General features: G+C 48.7%; 1 protein-coding gene across 1 annotated transcript; it reads left to right on the plus strand.

Annotated features, from left to right (window-relative positions):
- Positions 1–11,018: 11,018 nt before the first annotated feature.
- Positions 11,019–14,352, plus strand: LOC124234981 (granzyme B-like). Its single transcript, XM_046652684.1, has 5 exons — positions 11,019–11,073; positions 12,213–12,360; positions 12,894–13,029; positions 13,235–13,495; positions 14,143–14,352. Exons 1-5 carry the CDS (start codon positions 11,019–11,021, stop codon positions 14,350–14,352), a joined length of 810 nt encoding a protein of 269 aa, XP_046508640.1.
- The last annotated feature ends 4,259 nt before the right edge of the window (positions 14,353–18,611 follow it).

Here is an 18,611-nt window from a genome sequence, read left to right on the forward strand (position 1 = left end):
AGGACTTGAGGCCAAGCTCCACTCCCGCCCCTACATGGCCTTCGTTCAGTTTCTACTTAAGGACAAAATGAACAAATGTGGCGGCATCCTCATGGGAAAGGACATTGTTCTAAGGACTGGTCACTGCTGGGGAAGGTGAGGGGCCACAGACAACTGACACCTCCTGAGACCCCTGCAGGGATCCCTTTCCTCTTCCCAAGGGCTGCAGCCCAGGGGAGCTCCCCAGGCTCCTGGTAACTCAAGGCGAAAACAGCAAATAAGAAGAGCCACCTGGGAACATATCCAGGCCATGGAAAGTGAGAAATAGGACAGTCGAGCTTTGGAGTCAGAGGGTCAGAGGTGAGAGCAAGTGGCCCAGTTGAGAAGAAAGACCACACTGGCCAAAGAAAGCAGCTGGGGAGGATGAAAGCATGCATTAGGGTCAAAAGGCAAACTCGGAGTATTTTCTCAATATTGCCTGAGGGCAAGAGAAATCTTCTAGGTGACCTATCCTCAACGTCATTGAGAAGCACAGGGGACAGAGTCACTCACTGCCCAGTCCACTTGTTGTACAGATTTCCCCTAACTACACCCCGTCCTGCCCCATGTCACCCACCCATCATAGCTCTGAAGATGGATCTCCTGTGACTCTATGTCCCCCACATCCCTATTCTACTTTCTATGCAGCTCAATCAGTGTCAACTGTGGGGCCCACGTCATTCGGGAGCCAGAGAGGACCCAGCAGGTCATCACTATAAGAGAAGCCATCTGTCACTCAGACATTAATCTTAAGAACTTCTCTAATGACATCTTGATACTAAAGGTAAGGAAACCTCCCAGCTGCTTTTATTGTCCTGGGTCCAGATTTTTTCCCCTCCCAGTGTGACCTGTCGCTTTCCTCCTCCCTGTCCTGGCCACCTAAGACCAAGTGGCTCAGGGGAGAGGGAGGTCAGTGCGGCCCCATCCCGGTGTCCAGTGGCTGAGCTGGACTTTCTTGCCAGTTCCCATCAGCTGGAGAGAAAGGCCAAGCCGACTGCAGCTGGGAGGCCTTACAGCCTGTCCAGGGGCAAGGCCCTGGTGAGGCACAGAGAGGTGTACAGTGTGGCCGACAGGGGGAAAGTCTCAATTGACACTTTAGAAACCAATCCTCAGGAGGTGGAGCTGACCATGCAGAAGGGCAGGAGAGTGAATCCCTCTTCGAGAGCTATAATAGTGGGGCCACCCAGAATTGTGTGGGGGACCCGAAGAAGATGGAGAAGAGTTTCAAGGTAAGATTTCTAGCATCTACCCAGACAGGCCAAGGGAGACAGGAAATGGGGAGCTCTCAGGAATGGGAGTGGCCATAACTTCATACCTCAGCCTGAGAGCTTGTGCAGCCTGCATATCCGAATTCAGTCTTTAGTTTTTAAGCCTACCTAAAAACTTTTAGTTTTTAAGTTTTTATGATCAGGCATGTAGGCTGATCATAGGTAGTATCAGTTTCCCATAGCGGGTCCTCACCAAAATTTCCCCGAGGATTGGAGTGAAAGCCTTGGCCTGGGTGGAGCTTCAAGGAACAGTCAGAGCCAGGCTGGAGCCTGGGATGAGGGAAGTGACAAAACCTGCCCTAGCCCTGATCTTCCACGAGGGCCCCTAATAGAGACCATTGACCCCTGGAGTGGCAGGAAGGGCAGGACCATGGGAAGGCCAGCTCAGTCCTTCCTCTCTCTGCAACCTGGAGGACTCTGGGATCCCCCTCATCTGTGAAAACGTGGCCCAGGGTATTTCCTCCTCTGAACAAAAACCAGGTACGCTCCACCAGTATTCGTGAAGGTCTCACACTTTCTGCCCTGGATAAAGAGAACAATGAAGCGCTTTAAGCAGCAGGCAGTAGGCTGACCTTCCTCTGTGCCTGACCATCTTTTCTGGGGTAGAGGCAGGACTCCCATGGGGCGGGCAGTGGGACTGCAGGGACGTAATAAATGGATCTCTAGCGAGTATGACTGAAGTCTCACTGACTCACTGAATCACTTTCAACACGCAACAGCATGCTCCAGGCAGCCCTCTGCTGTCAGTTGTGGGCTGTCCTTCCTCCTTTCTCCTCCAGCCCTCCTTTCCCCTAAACCCTATGCCATATCCTTTCTCAGTCATGCCTCTGTGGTGCTTGGCCCTGTGCAAGGGCTGAGTCTAAAGGCTGCCCATTATAAAAGGACAATCTTCTTCCCCAAAATATGTTCCTGCCTGAGCCTTAGAAAATTCTTACCTTCTCTAACCCAACCACCATCACCAACACCCTGACAATTTGGCAGAGAGAGGAGCAGGGCAGTGGGAGGAGAGTAACTCCAGGGACCCAGGAGGCCAGGGGGCCAGGCCATGGGCACTGAGGTTCCTGTTGCCAGAGACTCTCTCTGTAGTGGGGGCAGCTTCTCCCACAGCCAGGATATTTTAGCTTCGGACGCTCAGATGCTCCCATGATGGCCCCCAACCTCACTCATGTCCCATTTCCTGCCCTGCACTGGGTCAGCACTGAGCTCAGTTAACCTTCCTCCCAGGCTGATTGTCCCAGACCACCTCCTGTTTTCCATCCTACTGCCCTGGCCACCAGCCCCTTTCCCTTCCAGCCCACCCTGTTTTGAGACAGCCTCTCTCTCATCTCCCTAACAGAGTTCTGCCCAACTGATCCCTGTCAGAGAAGCCAGTACTCACTTCCCACCTGAGCAAGGACAGTTCTGGTCCTCAATCCAGCCCAGCATCCCCCAGGGCTTCAGGAAATGTGGTGGTGGAGTCACTCAGCAGCCTCAGCCCCTTTCAGCCTGGCCTGACTCCCACTGCTGCCAACCTGGGTTACGGCAGCTTTGTGAGCCTGAGGGCCCCCGGCCTGCAGCCCTGAAAAGGATCACTAGGCCATCCATGAATACATCATTTCTTGATCTCTCTCTTTGTGCCAAACACATAATAGCTTCTGTCCCGGATGCTGGGAAACTTACAGTGAGGGGAAATTTCCTCTAAACTCCCCTGATTCCTCCCCTTCCCCCAGGCAGGTCAGTTTGGCAGATGGATCTGTGTTTGGAATCCTCAAGATTGCCTTGAAAATAATTAAATTCTCTGTATTTTATCTGTATTGTACATTACAGTTTCATATGGGTGACGTTGTTTGATTCCACAAGGGCCGTGTGACATTGGAAGAGACTCAGAGACTCACAGGTCCTGAGGTCCCCAGTCTGCGCTCAGTGGAGTCCATGTCTGGAGGTGAGGGAGTGAGGAGGAGGCACCTGGGCAGCCTTATCTTTATTTACTGACATGTAGAAGGCATGAGCCGCAGTCTACAAACCCACAAAGTGCCACATTTGAAGTGTAAGACCTTTCATTGTAACGAAAATAATAAGAATAATGAGAAGGTTTTACTTATTGATATGTAAGCCATTCTGGTTTAACAATGATTCAGCCTAAAACTTGTTTTCCCCAGAGCAGCCTGACTTCTGACCCACCCAACACACACTGTACATCTGCTTCAAACATTTTCCCAAAGCAAAGAATGCACTCTTTAAAGACAAGGATGAATGTCTCCCTTTCTCTGACGCCAATGCCAGCACTTCTTTCAAGATAAACTCTTCTTCCCAGAGGACCAAGGTCAATTTGACCTGCTATGTATGTGCTAAACTGCAGCAAAACATGTGCTTGGGACTTTTGGGAAAACATTGTATTCCTGTCATGCTTCCATATGTTCTTGCTTGTGAAATTGTCTTAGCCATGCTCTAAACCATGCTTCTCTGAACTGCTTTGTTCCCTGGTGGAGACAGCACTTCTGGGTTAGTCCTCAGCATTGGCTCAGTAAATATCACTCTATTTTTCTTATCTGTGAATGGGTTATTGATTATTTGCATTCACTATCATGACTCAGATGACCTTATTTTAGGATGGTGTATCCTTCAAACAGCACCACTTGTGAACTGGATGTGACAAACATGACCAATTCATGGATGTGAAAAGCGAAATCCAGCACATAGAAAAGTAAATGAAAGCCCATTTTTCATCTAAGACTGTCCCCATGTCCATCTTTCAAGCCTCCCCTGGGGCCCACAGCACCAGCAAAAGCACAGGGGAGGGAAGAGCTGAACGCACGTGCAGAGATGAGCAAATGTAAGGTAGAAGGTGCAGGAGCCAGGGGACAACTTCAGGTCACAGCAGTAAAAAAGGACAAGAAGCCATCACACAAAAGAAATAGAGACCCCAGAAAGTCAGCCACCAGGAGCCCTACGGAGCCGCAGGGTGTAAGCCAGAGCCAGCAAGAGAGTAGCCAGGGATATCTGCCACCAGGGACATGGGAATGTGGCCTCGAAGGACAGTGCCTGGTGGGACAGTTCCCCCTCACACCTGATAGGAGCACTTGAGCTAGAATGACACACGTTTTGAAGGAAAATGACGACCTTCAAGGGCCTGTAGCATCAGGAAGGCTGGGCTGTTCTTGATGGCACCTGTTTCCTTAAAATGGATTCAAAGTCACTTTACATCTATTTCTCTCTCTTGATCTAGTGACTTTTATTTCTAGGACTTATTGCTACATGTGTCTAAAGTGTGAGGCTGTGTGTATTGTCCATAAAGATGTTCATGCACCATTATTTAATAATATACCTCAAATTGGAATCAGTATTAATGTCCAAAAGAGGGAAATGGTAAAATATGGCACATGCACACTAGAGATTCTGCAGCCCATGACATCTACATGAACCAGGGCTCTAGAAAGCTAGGCTAAGAAGATTAATATGAAAGTTAAGAAAAAATACAATCAACATTAAGAAAAAAGTAAAAGCTCACTAATTAATCAATGCAAATTAAAACATTAATAATTTTTTGCTTATCTAATCGGGAAGGATTTTCAAAACTAATGATGGCGACATTCAGTATGGACATTGAGAAAAGGCATTTTCACGCCTTGCACAGAATGTCCTTAATAAAAAAGGGAAAAAAGGAGCCTTTGACCTAGCCATCCACTACACTGAGAAAAGTGGACAAGGTAAGTGTCCTCATAGATTTGTTACAAAAGTCAAATCTTTGAAACATGCCAATGTTCCGCACCAAATTGGTGACTAGTTTTTCAAAATTTTAAAATCTTTGAACACTGGGGAAACCAAAATTTTGAGATAGAATTTCTTTTTGACACATGGAGAATGTTCTCCAGGTATGTTAAGTCAAAGCCGCTAGAGAGCAGTATCTACTAGAATCAAATATTTGTTTCTACATATATTCTCCTTTTAAGCTTTTTTCTTCCTACATATCCATTTGCCTAATTTTCCTATAATTTTTCTGTATTATTTAAATAACAGGCTATTTATTGAATAGAAATGAGATTCTAAAGTGATATTCACTAAAATTGTTTTAAGAAAATGAGGGAAATTTTTACATTGAATAATTTAAATTATAGCATTAAAAATAAATATATTGTGATCACACCTATGTAAAAAAAATACATAGAAAGAAACCTGGAAGGAAAAACCTGTGCTATTAGTGGTCAATTTGGTGCTGAGATTAGGGTTAACATTTTTCTTCTTCTTTCCATTTTCTAATTTATTCAATACTTTAAACTGCATAATTTTTAGAATAATTTTATTTTAAGAATATTCCAAGAGGCTTCAGGAAGGTGGGCCCTGTGTTAGTTAAGATAACCCTAACTATTCTAACTGATAGACTGTAGCATTTCAGTCACTAACACAATAGAAGTCTAATTCTTGCTCACACACAGTCCAAAATGCGAGTCCTGGTGAGTAGTGCCCCTTTGACTCTCACGTGTCCCAGTCTGGACAATAACTGCCTGGACAACACACGAATAAACGACCAGGCTCCTCCCCTCAAGATGGCATCCGTGTTCCCTGTGTTCACCTGCATCACAGTCTGGGAGCGGAGGAGTCTACACGGTCAGGCACAGAAGTGAGTTTGTGGCCATGTCTGGAAGGTGCCCACAGCATTTCCACTCACATCCCATTTGCGGCAATACTCACACAGCCACACCCAACCTCAAGTGAGACTGCAAATGTGGTTCACCTGTGTCCCCTGGAAGAAAAGGAAATTGTTTCGCTAAACTGCTAGCTCATCTCAACCGCGATCCTTAATAGTGTTTGCTGTTTACAGCGATCATGATCCCTCAACTTGTTTTCTGCCTATAAAACTAATACATTACTCTTACAGAAAAAAAATGGATATTATAAAAGTGAAAATAAGATTGTTGTTCTGGTTCTTGTCTTTCCATTTTGCAGAATTTGTATCAAATTCTATCCACCGTTCTACAGTCTACCTTTTCCACTTTATATTAGATGATACAAACCACTCCATGCCACTAAGCAGTGCTCTAAAACATAATGCTTTCTAACAGCTGGACAGCAGTTCATCCCATGAATATATCACGATGTGTATTACCACTCTCCTATCTTGAATATTTGGATTGTCTGAGCATTAGTGGAAGAGGGTCTTACGGAATATGTCCACCTCCACCTCTTCCTGTATTTACCCAGGTCCTCAGAGCCAGCTGCTGAGTCTCAGAAGTAAGCGTTTCTGCCAGGAAACACTGAGGGTCTTGCGTATTTTTTCAAAACTTTCTCTGCCACATACGGGGTCAGAGTTCTTATTTCCCACTAACTACTCTGAGGGGAAGATTGTATACAGATGTCACTGAATTTCCTATGTCACCTGTTCTTTCCTACAAGGACAACAGCACAGGCCAGTTCTTGAAGGGAGGGTCTTTCTCCAAGCAGACACATGTGGTAGGAAGACAATGGTGCGGGCACAGCCTTCTCCCAGCACTGACACTCCATGAAACATTACAGGCTGATCAGTAGAAACTTCTCAAGGAGCTTCCAAAACGTCCTTCTGAGAGTGGCATTAAGGAAGCCCTGAGGACGTCTGAAATAGCTCAGCAGTACACTGTTCTCTTACAAAGCCAAGAGCACCAAGATTGGTTTCTGACTACAGCAGTATCACAGGGAGAGAGAGGAAGTGACCCAGCATCAGTTTGCCCAGATTTGCATGGTTGGTGGCCTAGGAGGCCCAGGGAGGAAGTGGGAACACACGACTTTAATGTCCCAGCATCCGAGTGGAGAAATAAGTTGTAACTGAACTAAAATGGGAAACAAAAACATTTAAAAACATTCACATCCCTATCTACTCTCATATACTCCATTCTCCACGGACAACTTCAAGAAAGAAATGAGAGAACAGAAAAATTTTTAACTAACGGAGCCAAGAACATACTTTGGAGAAAGTCTGGACACCTGCCAGGTGTTCCCAGTGTGAGAAGACTGTGCTGATGGCAGCTCTCTGCTGGGGAACAGGAGGAACTAAGGAGCTTCCTGGGCAACCAGTCACAAGGGCCATGAAGCGTTCATAAGGGGATCATGAAAACCAGGGTAGTAGCAATGAAGGGGTGACAAAGAGACCAAGTAGGTCTGGGGGCAGAAACAGGCCAGTGTAAATGAGGAGGAAAGAAGGACATGATCAAGAAGAACGATGGGGGAAAACGAAGGCTCCACTGGGGCCCAAAATATGATTTGAAGCTCTCTCTCAATATGTTCTGGGGGAAGTAAAACTCAAGGTCCCTGTGTCCCCCACCAGCCCCAGCTCAGGGCTTTGAGGAGCGGAGGGCACAGACAGCTCAGCCCCAGAGCCCTCCCATCCCCTCAATTCCCTCAGCTACTGTCTCACCATCCTCCTCCCCTGCAGCGCTGGTGGACCGAGCTCCTGCGGCTCCGGCTACCTCTAGGCCACCTTTCCTTTGCAGCTCTATAAATGTCATCCTGGGGCCCAGAACTTCAGAGGCTGGAAAGCACCCAGCAGCGCATATCTGTGCTCAGAGCATCCGCCACCCTGAATATGATCAGCAGACCAACCTGAATGACATCATGTTACTCCAGGTACCATCAACCTCATGCTCTTGTTCCCCAGCCCAGCTGGCTTTCTCCCAACATGGAGGCTCCATCCTGTCTTGGGGCCAAGGAGGATGAGGCAGGCACAGAGTTGCAGATAATGGTGGGGGCAAGAGGTGAGCTCTGCCCAGGAGTCCCTGAGGGCCTGCACTCTTCCTGCCAGCTGGAGAATAGAGCCAGATTGAACCGAGGCTCAGGCCAGTGCTCTGCCTCTGATTTAGGACAGGCTGAGTCCTGGGAAAATGTTGATAGCTAAATTTTATGTAAAATGTATATTACCACGATTTAAAAAGTAGTTGTAAAAACGAATCTATTGTAATACAAAAGGAATAAAGCTCTAATGGTAGAAAACACTTCTTGTAGAAAGTGGGCAGCGATATCCTCTGCACATATATGGCATCGTTGGAGCTACATTTTCCTTTTGAGCATTCAGGTTTCTAAGTCAAGTAGAAAAGACATAATGTCTGGTTGCTTTCACAGACTCACAAGTAGCTGCACACCAGCATTTCCCCCACTAACACGACATAGAAGCAGCAGCTGTGGGGAGAAGGAGCCAGAGGTCTGTCTGGAGAGAGGGCTTGGCTGGACGGGAGACCATGAGATCTAGGGTAGAAGGGAGGGAGGAAGGTGGGAGATCTGGCCCATTCATCTATGGTACTTTATTCTCCCTGGAGTTTCTTGAGCTTATTCTGGGTGTACATTAAGGATTATGGATGTCTTGGGTCTATTTACACCAAAATTGAGAAATTTTCAGCCATTATTTCTTCAAATTTTTTTTCTTCTCCTTTCTCTCTCTTCTCTCCTTCTGGGACTCCCATTACATGCATATTGCATGTGGTGTCCTACACATCCCTGACACTCTGTTCACTTCTCTTCTTTCTTTTCTCTCTCTGGTCACTGAAAAGTTCTAAAGCCATTACAAATTTATTAATGAGAACCTCACAAGAGCAGCCAAGCTTCTCTTCAGACATGATGGCTAAGCACAGGCACAGGTGCCTTCTGCCCTTGGTCAGAGCAGCAGAGTCATGATCAGCTAGGTGTGGGTCCAATGAGACAGGGGGCCAAGAGGGGCAGAAGGAGAGCAGACAGGGGCAACTGCTTGGCAACATGATCTGGATCCAGGGGGTACCCTGGGAGCCGGGGCGTCAGATTACCTGTGCCAGGTGGGACAGGAGTGACTAAGGGAACTCAGAATGAGTGACAATGCTTTGTTTCTCCTTTTCAGTCTCCATCTGCATGGCCCCAGCTACTTTAACAGTGGGGCCCTTAAAGCTTTGAAATATCAAGAAGTTGAGAACAACATTAGCTTTATCAGGACAACCTGGGACCACAGAGTGACCTCAAGTGCATTTCTCAGTCAAACCCCTCCTCTCAAGCTCTCCTGTTCTGTCAATACCTTCACTTCCTAGCACTCTCATCAATGTCCCATCTGTACTTCATCCCCAATCTCTGCTCCTCACTCTCATGCCTAGCAGTTTGAAGTTGCCTGAAACTACCAAGAAGTTGATGGATGACTGGGCTCTTGGCTAGTGTGTTTTATGAGAGACCAGTGCTGGGTACTTTGGCATTTATACAAACAGAAAAATTGTTGGGTTAAAACAAAAAGGAAGCTCTACAAAGAGTAGGATTGGATAGATGTACGTTGTTTTAGGAAGTACACAGTTGCCTAATTACAAATTCAAGGCAGACTGTTGTCATATTCGTGCTCTTGGAGGCTCTCAATTAGGGGAAAGGGACACCATTTCTGGCTAATCCCAAAGCCTCCAGAAAGCCCTATCTCCACGAAAGTAACCTCATTTTGAAAACATCCACCTTAGAGAAGCTAGACCGTGAAGAAGTAGTCTGCTGAATGCTTGCCATCCATGAGTGTGTTTGAATACAGGAAAATGTATGCAGAGTGGAAAAGTATTAAACACTCATAGAGGAAAACAGTAGAAGCAGAAAATAGCAATAAGAACATTAAAATTCCTGAGAATTCCACCACCCAGTCATCTTCATCCTTAATGCTTAAGCAGGTTGCCTTCCTCTGTTTTCTATGTCTTCATAGGATGCTGTTCCTTCAGCAGAATTGGGGTTAGGCTGTTAGAGCTCATGATGCCTCCTGCTCCATGACTCCTTCACCTCTCGTAACACTGGTAAGAGTGTTGGGATAATCTGTTTGCAAATATTTATAACTGTTAGGTGCAGGGACATCAGAGTCATGGTTCACTGCACCCCAGACAGACTTCTTAGTGCATAGGAATTATAGGACAATTGGCATCTACTTCCCCATCTCCTGGCAACAGTGACCTGCATCTCTTGAGATGAACCCTCTCTGCAGATACCAGGCACTATGATATGGGTAACAGTCCCCACCTCGTGCTACAAGATCCAAGCATAAACCAATCAGGCCCCTCAATTCTCACAGACCCGCTGATGGTTTGTTTTGGTCCAAGGAATATCAATTCCAGGAACTTTGCTCAAAATCGTGGGAGAAGAGAAGCTCTGATTGTCACAGAATATTCACATTGAAAGAGGTGATCCTAAATATTCCAAAATACAAGCCTAGACTGGTAGCCAGAGAGGAAGTGGGGTTACCATTTGGGGTTTGGGTGTGTCCAGCTCTACATGCTATTTAGGCAGGTCCAGCCTCTATCTCCCACCACCAAGCAGACCCCCACTACAGCCTTTACCAGCTGGTACCACCGATTCTCAGTCTACCCCAGCTAACCACCATCTTCTCAAGTGGGGGAGCTATCACGCTCATCTCCCTGGAGTTAGCTTGCTAAATAATTATTCTTGACTTCATCAGGATGGAAAAAGAGCCAAGAGGTGAGAAAAAGAGACATTCTTGATTCGGTCACTGAGGGGCTCCTAGGCTCCAGCTCCTCTGCTGGCTGCAGCAAAGGCTCCCCTTTCTTGTTCTTTCTTCTTGCTTTCACTTTGTGACTCAGCACAGGGAGTGCAAGTGTGGTGAGACTGCTTCTGTCACCTACCCAGAGCCAGAGAACTTCAACAAATCACCTTGCAGATGATGCAAGAAAACCAGCAGCACAGGTGGAGGAGGTCTGTAAGGCCCTGGGCCACACCCCTGCCTTCCTCTCCCCGACCAAGTATTTAGAAGGAAGAGCGACCAGCAGCTCTGACCTGGGCGGACTTTCAAGGAAGATGCAGCCACTCCTGCTCTTGTTGGCCTTTCTTCTGCCCTCCGAGCCTGGGACAGGTGAGTGACCATCCCCATGCCAGAGGCTCCAGCCCAACTCACAAAACCCTCTGGACTCCTGACCCTTCTACCCAGCACAGTCACTGATTTTCCTCAATTTCAGACCAAGAATTTTCTAGAACCCAGCTCCCATCCCAAACTTAGACTAACAAGTCTGATGCTGCATAGACACCCAACAAGGATGTCAGGAAGGCAGGGTGTTCACTAAAAGATTCAGTGTGTGAGCTTCTCTCTTATCAACTGGAAAGCCAGCTATTCATAGAAAGGCCTTTGGCAGCGGAAATGGAGCTCTAAAAGACAAGTAATTAAAATCCTTCAGTCCAACTCAGGAAAGGGCAGATCAGACAAACCAGCTGCAGTAGTGGAACCGTCACTGGAACCAGCCAAAAAACAGTTTCACTTCTTGGTGCCCTCATCCCCAAACCCCTCCAAGGAGAGGACCCCAGGGAGCAGTGGAAGTCTGAACGGGCTGGGTGACTGCATGCAGGGCTTTCCTGTTGCTTTGGCTCTGCCAGAGGCCCAGAGACCCCATTTTCCATCCCACCTCCCCCCGCCTTCCCAAGCCATAGGCTGCTCCACACAGTACCATCCCTACATGATGATGGCCTTCAATCCTACAAGCACAATCCCCACCAAACCTCAGCAGAAAGCTAAGTGAAGGCCATTCATTCACACAGTCAAAAAATGTTTACTGAGATCCCAGGACAGGTTAGCCCACAGGACATGAGGATTGTAGAAAATCCAACTCCACAAGCTCATGGACAGATTGTTAGATACGGGCACCAGTCAGGACCTTAGCAAAGGCTCAGAAGGGTTGGGAGACTCCCTGACACAGAAGGCGTCAGCAGGACCCTGTCCACAATCCCCTGGGGCTCCACCATTGTGAAGACAGCTCTCACCCCTCCCATACATGGTCTGAAGCAGGACAGGGACAAGAAGCACCATCCTCCGCTTTCTCAAAGGGGGGTTGGAGGCTCCACATCCAGAAAAGGTTATTCTGCTCCAGAGAGAACCTGGGAGGACTCTCGCCTGGTTTCTGCAGGGTATTGTAGACCCCACCCTCAATTGCCACCTTCTGGAGCCTTCCTTCCTGACCACAGCTGCTTCCAGAAAGCTCATCTTCCAGTTTTTCCTTTCAGGAATCATCATCGGAGGACATGAGGTCAGGCCCCACTTTCGCCCCTACATGGCGTTCATTCAGGCTCCCATGATGGGGAAGATCAAGAGGTGTGGCGGTGCCCTCGTGGAACTGGACATTGTTCTGACAGCTGCTCACTGCTGGGGAAGGTGAGAGGCCCCTGGCAGCTGACACCTCCTGAGTCCCCAAGAGGGAGCCCTGTCCTCTGCCCATGGACAGCAGCCGAGGGGAGCTCCCTAAGCTTCTGGTAACTCAGTGCCAGAAAAGCTCTTGTGAGGAGCCATCTGAGAGCATGACTGGGCCATGGAAAGTGAGAAACAGGACACAGAAGCTTTGCAGTCCGAGGGTCAGAGGTGAGAGCAAGAGGCTCAGTTGAGAAGAGAGACCACACTGGCCAACTAAAGCAACTGTGGAGGATGAAAGCATGCATTCCAGTCAATAGGCAAGCTCAGAGTCCTTTCACAATATTGCCTGAGGGCAAGAGAAAGTTTCCAGAAGCGCTCCTCTCAGTGTCCTTGAGAAGCACAGGACACACAGTCACTTAGAACCAGGCCTTCATGTTGTCTCGATTTCCCCTAGGTGCAGCCTTGCCCTGCGCCAGCTGTCACCCTCCCATCATGGCTCCAGGGCTGGATCTCCTGTGACCGATTGCCCCCACATCCCCAATCTCCTTTCCCTGCAGGTCAATCAAGGTGACTCTGGGGGCCCACAACATCCGGAAGCTAGAGTGGACCAGGCAGGTCATCCCTGTGAAAGAAGCCATCCGCCACCCAGACTATATTCCTGGAGACTATTACCATGACATCATGATACTAAAGGTAAGGGAACCTCCCTGCTGCTCTTGCTGTCCTGGGTCCAGATTGCTTCCCCTCCCAATGGGGCCTGTCCCTTTCCTCCTCCTCATCTTGGCCACCTGACTAGTCCCAGTGGCTCAGGGGAGAGGGAAGTCAGTGCAGCCCCATCGCGGTATCCAGGCCCAGGAGGTCACTGGCTGAGCTGGACTTTCTTGCCTCTTCTCATCAGCTGGAGAGAAAGGCCAAGCTGACTGCAGCTGTGTGGCCCCTCATCCTGCCCTGGGGCACAGCCCAGGTGAGGCCTGGAGAGGTGTGCCATGTGGCCGGCTGGGGGAAAGTTGCCCCAAATGGCAGTGACTCCAGCACACTGCAGGAGGTGGAGCTGACGGTGCAGCAGGACGAGGTGTGCGAAGCCCGCTTATATGATTATTACAACAGTACCACTATGCTGTGTGTGGGGGACCCGAAGGAAAAGAAGGCTTCCTTTCAGGTGAGACTGGGCATCTGCCTAGCTCTGCTCTGGGGAGAGGGGTATTTCGGGACCTGGAGACCCAAGCAGTAGGGACTCCTCCACCCCCTAGACTCTGATCTTTCTCCTGGGAAGAGAAGGGGGCAGCAGCCAGAGTGGGGAGTCACAGGCCTTCTGGGAGCGTACCAGGGGCCTGAGATGCTTCCAAACGTGGTGCTCCATCCGGAAGATGAATTTACAACACTCTACGCCACGCTGGGCACACGTGTTAGAAAACTGCTCCCTGGGTGTGCAGCAGTCAAACCAGGTGGCTCCTCAGAGCTGGCTCCCATCTTGGTTAAATGGCTCACCTTCCATGCTGAGTGTCAGCCTCACCTACGTGCTTCCATGTCCTTAAATGGTAGATGGAAGCACAGTCCCACAGCGCCCTCATGGGAGAGGATCCAGGACCTGGGGGAGGAGAGGGAGCTGCCCCTTGAGTGAAATGAAGCCGTGACAATGTCCAGGGTCAGGACTGGGCAGCTGAGGGGCCCACAGGGTCCTGCCCTGCTCTCTGATCTCCCACATGGAGGCCAGGCCAAGCGGCCATCACTGAGAGGGCGCTTGGGATGCAGGTGGGCAGGATCAGGGAGAGCACAGACTCAATCCTCCCCGCTCTCTGTCCACAGGGGGACTCCGGGGGCCCTCTCGTGTGTAAGGACGTGATCCAGGGTGTGGCCCTCGGTGGACGAGTTGACGGGACAGCTCCACGGCTCTTCACCAAAGTCTTGAGCTTCTTGCCCTGGATAAAGAAAACCATGAAATCCTATGAAAAGCCTCTAACTGTAGGAACAAGCCCACCTTCTCTGGAGCTGATCCAGAATGTCACCAGCAACTAAATAAATGTCTCTGAGCTGAGCAGGAAAGGCTGGTTTCTTGTTTATTCACTGACCCTCATTCACAGGCACCTACTCTGTGCTTAGAAGGCCAATGGCACAAATCTGCTGTTTTCTGCTTCCTGCTCCTCCCCCTCCCACCACCACCTCCCCCAAACCTCAAGCAAAGCTGTTACACAGCTCTTTCTGACTCACACCTTCCTCTGGGCCTGCCCTTCTGCCAGGGCTGCAGCTGAGCACCATCAGGAGAAAACATGAACCTCTCTGGTCCTGGGGCTCAGGGTGAACTTCTTACCTCCTTCCCTGTGTTAGATGGCAGAGAGGAAGGGGGATGACACCATGGGTCCCGGACACCAAGCAGGCAAGCCTGGGGCTGAAGGTCAACATCATAGCCACACACACTGGGGAGGGGAGAGGCTGCCTGAGCAGGACATTTCTCTCCCACAGCCAGGGAGCTGGTGTGGAGTCAGGATGGGTCTCTGGAGAAGCTCCTCGATCTCACCCAGCCTGAGTTTCCTCCCTGCCCTCCTGTGACCTGGGGGCCCAGCTTGCCCTCCAGTCTCCGGGCTGCCCCTTCTTCTCCATCCCTGCTTTCCATGGAGAGTTCTCAGTGTCCACCAACTCCTGTCCCCTCCACACAAGCCTGATCTGAGTTGGGCACTTCTTTGTAGCCCTATTACCTAAGATACCTGGAGGCCCATGTGGTTCCAGCAGGGCCTCTCCCCTGAGATGCCTGCCCAGCTCATGACCTGTCCTAGAGGGCTACCCAACGGACCAGGCTTGTGCTGGCAACAGGCGGGACTCATGCAGGACACAGCAGGCAGGCTGTCTCTCCAGAAGCCCTGCCCCATCTCTCACCTGGCAAGGCCAGCTCAACCCCTCATATCCAGCCCAGTGTCCCCGGAAGTGCTCAGGGTGCATTGGTCACCTGGGCACTTGATAACCTGAGTCCGTTTCAGCCTGTCCCTCTTAGTCACCGCTGGCCTCTAGGCTAAGACTCCTCACTGGCCACCTAGGCTGTCTCAGCCTTTTGAGTTAGCCCTACCCTCTCTGCAGTAGGACTGGAAAGCACCATTTTTGCATCAATAAACAAACACACTGATTGAGCTCTTACGTGCCCGGCGCTGGGGATCCACAGTGGTCCTAATACAGACTCTGTCATCGGAACCCGAGGGACACTGACAGTGGGAGTTTCACCCAAATCATGTACCTCTCTCTCCTTCCTCACATGAGTGCATGTGGCCTAGATCTCATGGGAAATCCACAGGAATAAAGTACTTGCGTGCTGTTCCTATTGCTGGTCACAGTCCATGTGAGCGTGAGCACGTGTGACTCTAGAACAGCAGGGCGTGGGATTTGGAAATGACAGCAGTCATTTAGTTTCTAGGGATGAAGTCACCACACTCTGTCCACTGGAGCCTCGTCTTCAGCTAGAGGAGAGGGCAGCCCTTAGGGAGGGAGAGGGGCAGCAAGGGCAGCCTTACCTTCATTTGCCTTAAAAGTAGCAGGTAGGAATGTCATTGTACAGATTCAGATGGTAGGCAAAACTGTATTATGTATTTGCTTGAAGGCAACTAGAGTCAGACTCTAAACACCCACCCAATAGGACTGGCCGGAAAGCTGATCCCTGTGGTTACTGTACTGTACAGGGAGGTTCACAAGGTCTGGAAAAACGGAGAAAGTTCTCTTCTCATTAGACCATGATGGTCACTGCTTCATCCATGGTTTCCAGACCACCCAGATTTTTTGACTTGAGGAGATTTTTGGCTTGGAGCCCACACATAGAGTACAGGATCCTTTGCTGAATGAAGATCTCCCTGAGTTGGACTCAGCTCAGGAAACACTCCCAGCAGCCATCTCTCCAAGAGCTTGCCTCTCATATCAGGCAGGACCTGGGAACTGAGCATACGTTCTAGCTCTGAGTTCCTGTTCCAAACACACACAGCACTACCCTCTCACAACAAGGGGTACGTACTCTGGGATCATGTAACCCTTGAAGCTACGGCCTTTTCCACTTTGCTGTGTGCAAGGCAGGCAGCAACGCAATCTCTTCATGACTGCGGGCACTTTCACAAGGGCAGAGCAGTGAGGACACACTCTGATTCTGATTTGGAGCCGAAAAAATATCCCTGCTTTGAAGACTTGCTAAGAACCTGGCTCCTTGATGGAAAAAGACAAGAAGGAAAACTCCAAAAGCAAAACATAGTAATATTTAATAAGTTGCCCAGCCACATGTATACTGAGTTTAGATATAACATGTACTTGAGTAAATGGTTCTGTGGTTAAAACATGAGGACCCTGCTGCAGGTCTTCTTCCTGTGGGAGATGAGGGGGAAACACAGTCCCAGGAGGGGGCAGTGGCCGACTGAAGGGACCACAGAGTTAGAACAGAGCCTGGACTGAGCCCAGGAGCCCTGACAGCCAGGCCAGCAAGAGCCCGGACATGTTGTCTAACCCCCGCCCCGTGATGACTTCCTGGCATCCCTGAACAAGAGCTGAGCTTCTGCTCACACACCTCCCTGGAGAGGAAACCTCTGGGCTGCTATGCAGCCATTCTGTGACAAGGATTCCAAGGCCTCCCTTGGTGAGCTGAGGTCTGCTCAGGGGCACATTTGGATGGGGGTGGGTGAGCACCCTAATCATGCTGATTCCTTCAAATCTCCTTTGTCTGTGGAAGTGTCCCCTGCCCCACCCCGCCTTTGAGGAAACAATCCTTCTGTTCCTCAAGTACCTCTGTAATGAAAATTTAAATAGAAATAAATAAAAGATCTCTGGAATGACCTCAAGGAAATGCCTCTACTCACCCAAACCCACTCCCATCTCCCCTCCTTCCCTCCAGACCCACAAGAAATGCTGAGTCCCAGGATGGCAGGGAGAGAACCGCCAAGACAGCTCCTGGGGGGGAGAGGCCCAAAGGAAAGTGAGATCTTGCTAATTTCCTTCGTGAGCGTGTCTTGGGATGGCTCTTCCTTCCTGCCCATCACTGTACTTCTGCCGGTTCCCCCCTTTGTGGACTTACAGAACTCACAGGGTTGATTTCCTCTCTTGGTATCTCACACAACACTGCTTTCGTCCAACAAACACATTTCACCATAAAAGAAGTGCAGCCCCTGGTTCCTTTTCGTCATAGGCCTATTGCTAGACTACATTCCTCATCCACAGGTTCAGGAAGCTCAGTGAACCTTGGGAAGGACAAAGAAAACCACTTCTAAGTACATAATAGTCAAACTGGCAAATCCAAAGATAGCAGCACGTCTGGCAGTGCTGTGGTGAAGCTCATGCACTCTGCTTCAGTGGCCCAAGGTTTGCCAGTTCGGACCCTGGGCACAGACCGGCACACTGCTTATGAAGCCATGCTGCGGCGCACGTCCCCATACAACAAATGGAGGAGGATGGGCACAGATGTTAGCTCAGGGCAATCTTCCTCCAAAATAAAGATAAAGAGAAAAGGCTGAAAGTAGACAAAGAGGAAAGCAATATGCATTACTTGAAGAGAAACAACAAGAATTACAATGAGCTCTCATCAGAAATGATGAAAGTCAGAAGACACTGAGATGACATTTCTAAATAGTTGAAAGGAAAAGGCAACCTATATCTGAATTCTATCTTCAGTGAATATATTATTTGAAAATGAGGGCAAAGGAAAGAAATTTTCAGAAAAACAAAGATACGAAAATTTATTGCCATCAGTCCTGCACTGCAAGAAAGACTAAAATCAGTTCCTCAGGCTGAAGGGACACGATCCCCATTGTAGGCAGGAAAGACAAAAGAGAAATAAAATTGTGAAATGTGACCCAATGTAGAAGAGTTTATATAAATTCCTTTCAAAGATCAATGACTATTTAAGGCAGAAAAGCTTTAGGATTTGTGGAATCTAGTAGACAAATGCATGATAAAAATAACTCAAAGGGTAGGAGGGGGATAAATGGAAATATTTTATTACAATGTTCTTATATGAAGTGGTATAATGTCAATTCAAAATAGACTGTGATATGTGAAGGAGGCATATTGCAATCCTAGAGTAGCCAGTAAAATAATATATATAGAGAGAACTAAAGCCAGTAAAGAAGACAAAAGGAGATATGACAAAGTAGGAACAAAAAGAAGGACAAAGGAAGAAAAATTAATCACACAAGTGGAAATCAAGTGCCAACATGGCATTCTTCACCCTAACCCTATCAGTAGTTGCATTAGATGTAAGCAGATTAGACACTGCAACTAAAGGACAGAGATTGTCAATCGGGACAAAAAAATGCAAGACT

The sequence above is a fragment of the Equus quagga genome, chromosome 2 (assembly GCF_021613505.1).
Source record: "Equus quagga isolate Etosha38 chromosome 2, UCLA_HA_Equagga_1.0, whole genome shotgun sequence".
Lineage (NCBI taxonomy): Eukaryota > Metazoa > Chordata > Mammalia > Perissodactyla > Equidae > Equus > Equus quagga.

What these genes read in the sequence shown, in the direction of transcription:
- LOC124234981 (XM_046652684.1), top strand. Translation starts at nt 11,019, where the DNA reads ATGCAGCCACTCCTGCTCTTGTTGGCCTTTCTTCTGCCCTCCGAGCCT. An exon ending in GCCCTCCGAGCCTGGGACAG is followed by an intron (nt 11,074 to 12,212) that starts GTGAGTGACCAT and finishes TTTTCCTTTCAG; the next exon opens with GAATCATCATCGGAGGACAT. An exon ending in AAAAGAAGGCTTCCTTTCAG is followed by an intron (nt 13,496 to 14,142) that starts GTGAGACTGGGC and finishes CTCTGTCCACAG; the next exon opens with GGGGACTCCGGGGGCCCTCT.